Source organism: Dermacentor andersoni, chromosome 3 (assembly GCF_023375885.2).
Source record: "Dermacentor andersoni chromosome 3, qqDerAnde1_hic_scaffold, whole genome shotgun sequence".
In the NCBI taxonomy this organism is placed as follows: Eukaryota; Metazoa; Arthropoda; class Arachnida; order Ixodida; family Ixodidae; genus Dermacentor; species Dermacentor andersoni.
The window spans coordinates 32,631,208-32,644,496 of NC_092816.1; the positions used below are offsets into that span (position 1 = coordinate 32,631,208).

Here is a 13,289-nt window from a genome sequence, read left to right on the forward strand (position 1 = left end):
TAATTCAGTCATTTGACCATCTGCATCCCCGGAAGTTTCAATTTATAGTCACGGCTTTCCTTTGCGGTGGCAGTGAAATTTCGTTATATTGAAATCGCATACAAGGGCAAGTCGTTATATTTAGGTTCTAAATACTAGTGTTCAATGGACAAGAGGTTATGAAAAGTAGATACTTCTTTATATTGAGAATGTTGTTATATTGAAGTTCATTATATTGAGGTTTAACTGTATATTCTTTAGTGGACAAGAGCGTTAAAAAATGAGTGGTTGCACAAAAAACAAATTACACAATGTGCAGCAAGCAACAAACAAAGCATTTTGACTCTATAAGCCAAAGCTGGATATAACAAACACAGATATAACAAAAGTAAGAATTTGTGAATTTTTTTTGCTCACATCAGCAAGTATGCTAAAATGAATATCAGGCATAACAAAGCTTTTTCTTGTGGAATGCGAAGTTCGACTGCATTAGGAAAGGTTTTGGAAAAGGCTGTTGTTAGTATTAATAAGCAGTATAGCATGTTGAAGTGGGATAGTTGATACGTTAGGAACTTCAAAGGTAACAGCGCAAAAAGCGGGACAATGATAATACGAGACAAACACAGCACTGACTAACAACCAATTTTTATTTCGTGTCAGTGTATACTGGAAATACAATTAGTAGAAGAGAAAGCAAGCAAACAAGGACATGCGATATCGCCATTAACAGTGCAATGTGGCATGCTGGACATGTACATGATGCTGAAGGCACACTGACACAATTTCCCTCACTTTTAAATCAAAGCTTACTTTGCGAACTCTCCTGGACTTCCCGACTATGAATGCTGCTGCTGTACTCTCGAATAGCTCATACTTACAAAAGAAAAAAAAAAGAATTAAGTGCCCAATGGTGGGATCATACCTCAATCCCCCAGCACAGCAGCGTGATGCTCTAATCATTATGCCAAAATCACAAGAATACTTCGATCACTCCAATCCCAACTAGCTCTTTGAGACAATTTCCGTGTGTGTCACATTGCTTAGCATGGGTACGCAAGAGCCATATGCGGGTGCACCAGTTTCCTTTACGTAAAAGTTGCAGGAATGAAACCAGAAAATTTATGGCATTTAACTACCTGTTTTATGAAAGCTTCGCTTCATATAGATAAATTTATATCAATATGCGTAATTTTATGAATGACAAGGCTTCAAAAATTGCACATTTGTGTTGTCCAAAATGCTTACCTAAAACGGCATATTCAGCAAGTTAGCAAATTCAGTATATGTGAGTGGAAAAAGGATGAGTTCGTGTGATGCTAAAAAAGATATCGCCAAATTAAATTATCTTATTACTCATTTAACAGAACAACCAAGCTGCGAACCTTTCCTGACTACCTGACGATACAGCTGAAGAAGTTTACTACAGACGAACAAGGGACTCCCATGAAGTTAGGTATGAAATTGCCGGAGACAACAAATACAGTAAACGACCGATTGTTTGGGCATGCTTCATTATCTGGACAGCCCGGTGGAACCACCACTAGCCACACTTTCGGACACCTTACAGCGTGACGTGTGATAATTCGGACTCCAACTGCATGACTGTGTGCTAGTATGGCCACTGAACAGAGCAGAAATAGCAATATTTTTGTTTTGAGACGCCACTGGCGTGGTTGTTGGCCTTGTCATTGGTACTCCATGAAACCAAAACTAGTGAGCCTAGTTGATCTAGCAGTCACTAGCAAGAATTCAGCATATGCATTAACTGTACCTTTATCTATCTGCAGTGACAGCATGACAATTCAGTCGAAATACCGGCTGTGATTTTGTAGCAACTCCTTCTGCTCAATTCTATGCCAATCTTATCATCCACTGTTCATGCCTGGCTGCTGTGCAAAGCGTCACCCTGACCACTGTCGAGACGCGAAAAGTGTGAAAATGAATACTACCATAAAAGAGAAAATCACGGCCATGAAGTGCCTCAGCCCAGGGCAAGTGAGTGTGTGTGCAAGTATATTTCCTAGGTATACTTTGTGGCACAAAATACATTTCTTGAAAAGGGAAAGAAGAAAGAAAGACAGTGAAGCGCTAAACTACCAACGGTTTAATGACAGCCTGAACAAACGTATAGAAGAAACCACAACTTATGCTCATGCACAGGGAGCCAAGGTGTGACAGAACAACATGGTCATGATAACATACTTTGGATAAAGCACATTTCTGTGGAATATAATACGATAGATGTATCACTGACACAATGAGTACATCAGTACACAATTTTCTCTTTCTTTTTAAAAGTTTCTCCCGTATTTCAGATGTGGAAGTTCTCATACCTGATGAACTTGACCTCAAGTTCTTGCGAGGACATGGTCTTCAACCTGGGGAAGAGCTGTTGCCAGAAATCAAGCAGTTTGGACCACCCACTCAAAGTAAATTGCATTGTGCTTGTGTCCTGCACTTCAAATCATTAATTTTTTTCATATAATCTTTCCTTTGCTATTCAGTAACATTGTTGTATCTCTGCTGAGCTTTTTATGTTCCACAGGCATACAGCTTTGCGTGAAAAAGTTGACGTGCTAACTTTACTCATTGCAGTCATGACCATGCACCCACTTTGCAGTTGTCAGTCACGAGCCATTTCACACATTTCGAGCACCATACAGCAAGAAGCACTCATGTGAATAAATGCACTGCAAGCAATTTCTTTCATAAGACTATTTCATTCATTATGCTACTGTACAGTGTACAGCCTCCAGCTAAAGCATCATGTTGAGGCTGATCACCACACAAACTGTTTTCCTTAGGGTGCTCCTCATTACATTATTAAAAAAAAAGCATTATATGACCCATTACGCAAAAATTACGCCGGCATGACCGAGGTAGTACCAAAAATGGCCAACAGTACAAAGAGTAAAAACACATTTAAAAAATGCTCAGATTGATGAAAATTTCTCAAGGAGGTTCCTGTAAACAATGTAAATTAACGGCTTTAAAAGAAAAGTTGCTACATTGTTGGCTGGGTGGGGATCGAACCCGGGCCTCCGGAATGCGAGACAATCGAACATGCTTCCCCAACGCCACGGCAGCTCCACGGTTCTGGCCGAGTAAAGGTGTGCCAAGTGCGTGCATTCATGAGCATGTTGATGCATGCAATTAGTGCATTCATAATGTTCTGAGGTCTACAAACGGTATAATGCTTTTGCGTTCCCACAGGTAAATAGTCTTAAGCGTCTCTGCTGAATTCACTTCTCTCATCCAAGGACATCTACTGGTCCTCTCAAAGTGCAATATATTTTTCTCCAGCACTAAAATCTTCGCATTAACTAAATTCTCACAAGCTCTTTTTAGAAAATGTAAACTGGGAAGACAGAAACCTTGAGAGGAGCATGCTAATTTTCCTAAAATTTTGTCATAAAAAAGCACTGGACCAGTATGCCGATGCAGCGAAGAGCAATTAACAGTAGTTGAGAAAAGTTACTGGAAGGTGGTGCATGAAACAAAGCCAGCATATGCAAAGGAGCACAATTGGGTGCTTCTTGACATTTGATTAGAACCCTTAGCTTAGCTTGACAGGAGTAGTCTGACACATATGACTGCAAAAAGTTAACATTATGGGCATGTCTCTCGTGTCACTATGATTATGTAGACGAAATAAATGCTAAATGAGATGGGGTGGAGGACAGCGACAACCAGTACCATGCCTTGTATAATGACAAGTTCTATGTTAACTTCTCTCTAATACTCAAAATACTATTCTTGTTTCTTGCTCTTATTTTGTACTTTCCCTATGTTTGACCCTGCAATAGAACACAAATGCTTCAATTTTGCCATAGTGTGTCTTGAAGTGTCATGAAAACACTGGTGAATGTTGTGGATATCAAAAAGTTCTGTGCTGGGAAGCCAATTAAAATGTTCAGGAATTTTGTCAATGGTTTCGATAAAAGCATGCAATTCATTTGCCTGTATTAAGAACAGCCTTACATGAAGTTCTACTCAGGCACGCGTTGATAAGACTAAAGCAGCAGAACTGTGAAATTCCATAGAAGTGCATATAAAGCATGCCCCTATATTCAGAGCCAAGAGCGTTTTCTTGGCTGTGAATATTGGCATGCGCTAGTTACGCTAGAAGCCGAGGATGAAGAAGTGTGCGTGGTAGCTGCTGCAGAAATGAACAGTAAATGGCCGTTCGCTTGGAACTGACTGCTTGCCTTTTCCTCTCGCGACAAACTGGTGGAGGTGCCGAATACGCATCCACCGTATGCCTACTGGTCCTGAACCAGAAGCTACCAACGCCAGTACCTCTGGGACGGCAGAAATCCATCAAAGCAGCCGTCGCCTCCAAGGTCTTCCACCGCTATACAGTCCCCTGGCAAGCTCCGTGAAGAAGATGTCAACGACAACCGCAAGCCAAACCGAGGGGATCCCAAGTGCTGCTGTACCATGCATTGTCAACGCGCCTCGCACGCCTAACCCGTTCCACGGCGACGCCTTTTAGACGCGGCAAGAGTATGGTACGAGAACCACGAAGCCTCATTTACCAGCTGGGAGTTTTACCGACCGCTTCGCGATGCCTTCCGCACCCCCGAAAGTAAAGAAAGAGCCGAGCAGGCACTGTCTTCGAGGTTCCAAATGCCGAACGAAACCGTCGCCATGTTCGTCGAAGACATCACGCGATTTGTTCCATCGGGCCAACCCACTAATACCAGAAGACAAGAAGGTGTGTCTATTAATGCGAGGTGTAAAAGAACAGCTTTTCGCGGGCCTCGTGCGCAATCCTCCTACAACAGTGTCTCAGTTCGTTCATGAGGCAACAGTCATGGAACTTAAGCTGCGGCAGCGGCTCTCGCAGTATGAACGCCAGACCACCATGATTGGTGCACGCTCTCTCGTGCCTGCAAATAATGACAGGGAGTCCCTTACCAAACTAATACGGCAAATTGTTCAAGAAGAACTGCAGAAGTCTTATGCATCAACTCCGGCACCTCTGAGTGCCGCGGCTCTTATGGACGTCATTCAGCAGGAAATCGGCAAAGTGGTTCATCCCTCGCCACCAACACGTACTGAACCCCCCACGTTCTCGTACGCGGATGCCCTTTGGGTTTGCGAGGCGTCGACGGGCCGTTTCTTGCAAGCCGCCTGCTGGGATTCCTCGATGCTTCCCAATTGCAGTCCACCGCGTGAAACTGCAAGCAGCCTTAATCCTGGTCTGCGTGCAAGTCTACAGTATGGTGCGCTCCCGACAACAGTCCGTTGTGCTACCACTGTGGGGAGGGTGGTCACATGTATCGCGACTGCCAGTACCGACGGATTGGTCTACGGGGATACCATCCGGACGCCCGTCGCCCGCGCTATGGCGAACGCTCGCACGAAATCTAGGAATATTTAATAAGTAACCGGCTTCCTCCTGCCCCGCAGTGAAGACAGTCACGGTCGCCATCACCTCGTCGGTATGCGTCACCAAACTGCGCTCGACCCACCTTTGATTTCGCTGGAGTCAACGGTGGAAGCCCGTGCTGGGGAAAATGAAAACGGCGACCTCCAGGGGTGAGGCCACTGTCATGCGAACCGTCAAATATCCTCCACCGACGCCACCCCCTCGCGATGCACCGCTGACGCCTTCATTCGAAACTGCAAAAAGAACTTCTGCTGCTATTACCGCTTCCATCGACGGTTATCCGGTAACTGCACTTGTCGATACGGGAGCTGATTACTCAGTAATGAGTGCCTCACTGGCCACTTGGCTATGCAAAGTGCTGACCGCGTAGGACAGCCCACATCTGATTACGGCTGGAGGACACCTCGTGTCACCCATTGGACGGTGCACTACCAGACTTGCAATTTCTACTTCGCCTTTCGTAGCGCCTTTCCTTGTGCTACCCAAGTGCTCTCGGCTGGTTATACTGGGCATGGATTTTCTCCAGGAGTATGGGGTGATCATTAACCTGCGTGACTTGTTTGTGACTTTTTCTAACTATGTTTCTTTGGATTCAAGTGTGGAGAATGAACATCACCGAGCGACTTTACGCGTGGTCGATGACTGCGTGACGTTACCGTCTCGAAGTAGCATCTTTGTCCTCATTGAATGCCCCTAAGACCAACTAGGAATAGGCATCGCCGAAGGTAACCTCACCATTTTCCTAGATCGAGAAGTCAGCATCGCACGAGGTCTCATAGAGCTTCAAAATAGGCAAACCACGATCCTAGTTACCAACTTCAGTGGCGAATACAAGCACTTTGCTAGGCATACCACCATGGCCTACTTTGAAATGGTGGCCGAGTCCAACGCCTGTGCTTCGGTAACAAGAATCTTGATTCCGGAACCCAGCGATGTGGACTTGACCAGTCACATCAACGCCAACCCACAGCTAGACCAACCCAAAAAGGAGAGGCTCCTCACACTGCTATCGTCATTTAGCGACTGTTTCGCCACCACGTCGAAGGTCAAACAGACTCCTTTAACCAAACACAGAATTAAATTAAATTAAATAATGGGGTTTTACGTGCCAAAACCACTTTCTGATTATGAGGCACGCCGTAGTGGAGGACTCCGGAAATTTTGACCACCAGGGGTTTTTTAACGTGCACCTAAATCTAAGTACACAGGTGTTTTCGCATTTCGCCCCCATCGAAATGCGGCCGCCGTGGCCGGGATTCGATCCCGCGGCCTCGTGCTCAGCAGCCCAACACCATAGCCACCAAACACAGAATCATCACTGTGTTCATGAATAGCATCCTGTTTTCTCTGTGACACGCTCATTTGTTTAACTTGATGACAAATAGCATCCTGTTTTCTCTGCAACATGCTTATCGCATGTCTCAGAGAGAACAGATCGCGTGTCGCAGAGAGAACAGGATGCTATTTGTCATCAAGTTAAACAAATGCTAGACGATGATGTCATTCAACCATCGACAAGTCCTTGGGCTTCAGCTGTTGTATTAGTTACAAAGAAAGAGCGTTCACTACGATTCTGTGTCGATTATCGCAAACTGAACAAGATCACGAAAAAAGATGTTTACCCACTTCCTCGGACTGACTACTCTTTGGATCGCCTGCGACATGCCCGTTACTTTTCTTCAATGGATCTGCATAGTGGGTACTGGCAGATTGAAGTTGATGAATGGGACCAGGAAAAAAACAGCATTTACAAAACACCCGACGGTTTCTATCAATTTAAGGTCCTCCCTTTTGGATTGTGTTCCGCTCCAGCCACATCTCAACGTATGATGGACACAGTTTTATCTGACCTCAAGTGGCACTCATGTTTAGTCTACTTAGACGATGTAGTTGTTTCTTCCACCATGTTTGAACAACACATCCAGCGGCTTGAGGTGGTTCTTCAAGCCATCCGCACTGCCGGCCTGTCTCTGAAGCCCGAAAAATGTCACTTTGGCTACGAGGAGCTTAAATTTCTAGGTCATATTGTCAGCAGCACCAGTGTGCGCCCTGATCCTGGCAAAGCCGTGGCAGTTGCTCTGTTCCCGATGCCGAAGACAAAGCACAATGTCCACCGATTTTTAGGGCTTTGTGTGTATTACCGCCGTTTTGTCCCCAATTTTTGTGAGATTGCCGCACCTTTGCAACGACTCATCAAGAACGACTTCACATTTGTTTGGGGCCCGGCACAATCTGACGCCTTCCGCGACCTTCAGCGACGTCTACAGACACCACCGATCCTTGCTCACTTTGACACCGAGGCTGATACAGAAGTGCATACTGATGCTAGTAACGTTGATCTTGGAGCGACACACGTACAATTTCAAGCTGGTGCTGAACCATTATTGTGAATGCCAGCCAAACGTTGTCTGCTGCTGAAAAAAACTACTCAGCAGTTGAAAAGGAATGTCTGGCAGTTGTATGGGCTATCCAGAAGTTCCGGCCATACTTGTACGGATGCCCCTTTTGCGTCATCAGCAACCACCACTCTCTCTGCTGGCTGGCGAATCTCAAGGATCCTTCAGGCCGTCTCGCAAGATGGAGCCTTCGGTTGCAGGAATTTGATGTTACAATCGTCTATAAGTCTGGCCAGAAACACACGGACGCCGACTGTCTCACCCACGCCCCCATCGAACCCTCACCACTAGATACTGATGACGACTCTGGTTTTCTTTGCACCCTTCCGTCTTTAAAACCTAGCTCAACAGCAACGCCAAGATTCTGAGCTACAGCCTTTGACTGAATACCTTGAAGGAAGCCGCCCACAAACCCCACAGCAGTTCGCACGTGACTTGTCCTCTTTCTGCCTACGCGGCAACATCCTATACAAGAGGAACTTTCACCCTATGGCAACCATTTTTCTGCTTGTTGTTCCCACTCCTCTCTGCAACGACGTTCTACATGCATGCCACGACGAACCAACATCCGGACATCTTGGTTTCACGCGTACTCTGGCAAGGATCAAGCAGAAGCACTACTGGCGAAAACTCATAAAAACCGTGAAGCAGTACATCAGAAGTTGCCGAGATTGCCAGCGTCGCAATGTTCCACCACTGAGACCAGCCGGTCTGCTTTAGCCTGTACGACCTGCCTGCTCACCTTTTCAACAATTCAGGATGGATTTACTTGGCGCATTTCTCAAGTATTCGGCTGATAACCATTGGATCGTTGTCGCCACTGATTACCTCACTCGATACAGCGAAACACAAGCCGTTCAGCCCGTTCAGCGAGCTACTGCTTCAGATGTAGCCAACTTCTTTGTCAAAAATATCGTCCTTTGACATGGTGCTCCCGCTGTCATCATCACAGACTGTGGTACGGCCTTCACCGCCCAGTTGGTCCGAGTTATTCTGCAGCTGAGTGGAACAACGCACCGTACAGCAACTGCGTATCGCCCGCAGACTAACGGGTTAACTGAGCGACAATATACAGTTTCTTGAAGGTTTCTACCTTCGAGAAGATGGCCACAGTAACGCCTGGATAAACAAAATGATGTCCCGGCTATCACAGTTACTACCCATTCTACTGAGAATTGCTTGCAGGAATAGAGGAGTTAGGGTAACTTAATTGAAACGCATGATAGCATGCTAATACACTCCAGAGTCCTCTACCAGTATCCCTATTTGCAATTCAACAAGACTCAAGAAAAAAATTTTTACAATCAGAACATTTACATGCCTGGCCCTTGGTGTCCCCATCTTCACACCAAACCAGCTAATAGAACCCACAGGGCTGTTAAACACCACAGAAGAGCGTGCCATGATGATCCAACACGCACAGGAAATCCACCTAAAGCTTTCCCTTCAAGGTAGATCTATCTTCAGGGGACTCAATGCCGTCAGTACAGATCTCCTGCCACTGCCGCCAAGTCCACTGCTTCCATGGGAACATATCCCGAATATTTCTGTAGACTTTGCACCAGCACGCATGAACTGCGACAGCCATAAGGAATGCAGAAAGGTATACTGCACCAACAAGCCTAAGAGTCAACACCTCAATACCGGTATCCACTACACGGACTCCGGCCACAAAGAAAATGTAAGCCTTACAGCTGTGGTATGCAAGAGCTGGCACAACATGAACTTGCACCTGGATGTACCCTCTAGCACAAAGGCAGAAATAATGGCTTTCATAGAAGCCATTACCATTTGCTCGCACCAGCATGACATCCTTATAAGAGCAGACAGCCTACAGAGCCTTCAAACAAGGACACTTACTTTCTCATACACATTACTCACTCCGCCAACACGTTAAACAAAACTCGCAGCTCTGAATCATTGTCCAATGGATACCTGGCCACGAAAGCATACTGGGGAACGAGACAGTGCACTGTCTCAACATCGACTTGGATATCCAGGACCTCAATTTCCATGGCCAGATTGTCAGCACATGAGCATCATGCCTAAAGAGCATGCTAAACAAAGACACCATATACTAGAACTTGCTGAAACTAGGTGAACACTACTTGCACATCCACGTGGCATGTGACCCGCAAACAAGTCTGTATATCAGGTGTGCGAAGACCCACTCCCTGACAACCCCACTCACAATCTACCACTTCACTAGACCATTGGATCCCATAACCTGCCTTCACTGTGGGACTTTCCATCTTTCACACACACCCTGTAATGACTGGCTCGCTCCCAGAACCCACAACTCTCTTCTCCTCCAGGCCCTTGTTCAGCATCTCTGCAAAGTTCTGGGCGAGACCTTGTAGGCAATGACAATCTGAAAACAAAAGCTCCGGCCTATGGAATGTATTATAATAAACTCACTTTGCCATTCCATCTTGTATTTTCCAAAATGGGTTTTATTCCTCTGCAATAGTAGGTCATGCCAGGTAGAACACTTCTGTGATATTGTAAGCCAAGTTTACACTCTCTGGCATGTGTGTGTGAACCAGGCTTGAGAGCTTTCTTGACAGTGGGTTGGCTGCTGCTTTTTCTTTTCACTGTGCTTCAACACTTCTTCAACACAGTTCTTCAACATTTCGTTTAATTTCATTATGTTAGCATGGCATAAATGTATGCATATATTTCCCCTCAATAATAGTGCCTCTGGTATTGTGAATTGCAGGCTAGCACTCAGCTGCACAAGCCTGTAGTCGAACTCTCATGATTTGAAGGATCAGTATATACTTGGGTAATGAAAACAGACTAGAACTAAGTGTTTATGTATGAATCTTGTTTTAGCTGAAGAATTAGCCTGCAGCAGGATCGACTCTTTCAGCTTAAGTGTGTTAGCCCTTCATACACTAACCACTTGCACACAACTACAAGCTTCCCTCATGCACATGATATCACTGATGACCATTGTTTACTATTGTTATCGTGAAGGCTGTGCAGTCACAAAATATTTAAGTCTTTTCTTTTTATCGTTTCATCTATCTTTGAAGGTGTCAGCACTGAGGTGCAGAATGCTGATGAGAACGAGATGGAAACATCCAGTCTCTCGCAGATCAGGGATGGACCAGAGAGTAAGTGTGGGTTCTTTGATTTCTTAGTTTTGCAGTTGAGGACTCCTTTTTACCGTTAAGTATCACCTTCTCGTGCATGTGTAAGAAAGCATGTTTAAATCAATTTGTTATTTAATTTTCAAGATGTGATGTTGTTGTACTGTTAACCTCAACTACTGTGACAAATTCCAAAAAACTTCTTGATGAGCAAAGAAAATTGGCGAAAGTCATTGTGTATTATTTTCTTGTCAAACTACAAGAAAATACACATGCAAGAATTTTCAAAAATTTACAGTTTAACTCATTAACGGCACCAGAGGATGCTCATTGTGATGGCGAGTTCTCTCGTCATCAGCAGTTAAAGGGTTAACTTTCATTAATTCAACTCCATAAGAGCGCAACAATTGGTTGAACTATTCAGCAGTTCAAATTAATAAAAAAAGCTGCGTGCACATTCACATGTATAGTCACATTGTTTTGTTTGTCCAATCAAAGTGGATTTAAGTTACCTGCAGCTGTCTATCAGAGGCCACGCATAGAAAGGATAGGAGCTACCCCATCTGTGCATGTCCACAGACTTAAAATTCACAGACAGTCACCCTTGCTACTTTTCACATCAGTTCAAATATTTAGTTACGCCCTTGTACATTTTTCAGCCATCCTTGTCTCAAGCTATGCTAGCATATCAAGTTCACTTGTAACCCACGTTCTCGATCACAGTTGTTCAAAGTGATACTCTTCTGCCCATGAATGCAGAGTATGAGCTGATGGCATTCATCAGCCACATGGGGCAATCCACCTTCATGGGCCACTACGTGTGCCACATAGTGAAGGATGGCAAGTGGGTCATCTTCAATGACAACATGGTATGTGTGTCCGGTCGCCCACCTAAGGAGTTCGGCTACCTCTACATTTACCGCCGAACTCCTGACAATGCAGAAGAACTTACAATGAAGCGACCGAGAATGGATACTGCACCGTCTAGTGTCATCTAGGTGGTGGGGCCACAGCGAGGCCTTTCACTTCCTGCCAGACTAGAAGTGACTGCCAATTGATTGCTGTAGTTGCGGACGTTTTTTGTGTTAACGCTCTATAAAGATATTTTTAGCGCTTTAGTAAGGTAGCCTTTCCTTGTCCTTTGTTGATGCACCTGTCTGGGTGAAGCAGCGATGGCATCGTCATTCATACTTTGTAAAGTAATATATTGAATTCCTTTCTTTGTTTCTTTTTGAAAATATACTGAAGTACCATATCTGCACAAATACGATATGAATGGAATATCACATGCAGAGAGTCTTTGAACAACTCAGAGGTGCAGATTGACCTATGAAGTTTTGTTGCTTAATGGGTGCTCAATAATAGATTACAATGGAATCTATAGGGACTAAAGAGATATTTTTTGACTGCCCAGCTTACCAAGGAATTCAGCTGAACAGAGTTCACTCTAGGGGTAAGTTGTCTGCTGCACTTCATTGAAAGCTGTTACTCTAGAAGCAGGCATACAAATGCATAACTTTAACCTGCATACTGTAAGAGAGAATAAAATATTTTGTTGAACTCAGTTTAGGTTCTGAATCTTTCTTGTCCCAACAATGTTTTTTGTTGAATCAAGTTTGCTGTCAAGTGCTTCCTTGATGAATATGATTAGCATTTTTCAGAGCTATGGATTGGTGTCTCGTCGTGCAGCTCTCCTCTGCAATTCTTAGGAGTTTAGTTGGAGAGGCAAGGGTTACTTTTTTTTTTTGCGCTGTGTGCTTGGAATTCCCAGATGTGCATACTATGTAATGTACGAGGGTTGTCCGTAAAATAAGGTTCCCAATAATTTTTCACAATCAAAAATATGTTTACTGGCATTGAATAATACATTTTTGGAAAGTTTAGACTTTCCCCTATTTTTCGACATAATCGCTGTTGAGATCAGTGCATTTTTGCATGCGGTGTACCATCTTGTTTATGCCTGATTCATAGAACTCTCCTGCCGCGCTGTGAAAGTAGCTTAAAATCTCTTCTTTCAGCTCCTTTCCAGTTCTGAAATGCACCCCACCCAGGTGTTTCTTCAATTCAGGCAAGAGATGGTAGTCACTTGGGGCTATGTATGAACTCTAGGGCAGATGTGTGACAGTATCCCATCCAAATTTGTTGATGGGATCATTTGTTACATGGGCAATCTGTGGATGAGCGTTGTCCTGATGGAAACGCACTCCCTTCGTGAGCATGCCTCTCCTCTTGTTTTGATCACGTGGCAGAGGTTCTGCAACGTCTCACGGTACCAGTCCACATCGATTGTTCTACCGGCAGGCATGAATTTGCACAATAGCAACCCCTTCCAGTCCCAAAAGACGCTCGCCATCACTTTGCCAGCAGGCAGTGTTTGTTTGAACTTCCACAGCTTTGGAGACTCTGGATGTTTCCACTGATGGG

The 13,289-nt window shown here is 44.6% G+C and overlaps 1 protein-coding gene across 1 annotated transcript in view; it reads left to right on the top strand.

The window, feature by feature from the left end:
• LOC126520851 (ubiquitin carboxyl-terminal hydrolase 5-like) overlaps positions 1-11,983 on the top strand; it is a 34,851-nt gene extending 22,868 nt beyond the window's left edge. Inside the window, exons 14-17 of the mRNA XM_050169649.3 lie at positions 1,344-1,432; positions 2,295-2,408; positions 10,809-10,889; positions 11,625-11,983. Coding sequence (XP_050025606.1) covers positions 1,344-1,432; positions 2,295-2,408; positions 10,809-10,889; positions 11,625-11,863 — 523 coding nt within the window. The 3' untranslated portion in view covers positions 11,864-11,983. The remainder of the gene's footprint in view (positions 1-1,343; positions 1,433-2,294; positions 2,409-10,808; positions 10,890-11,624) is intronic.
• Positions 11,984-13,289: the final 1,306 nt, after the last annotated feature.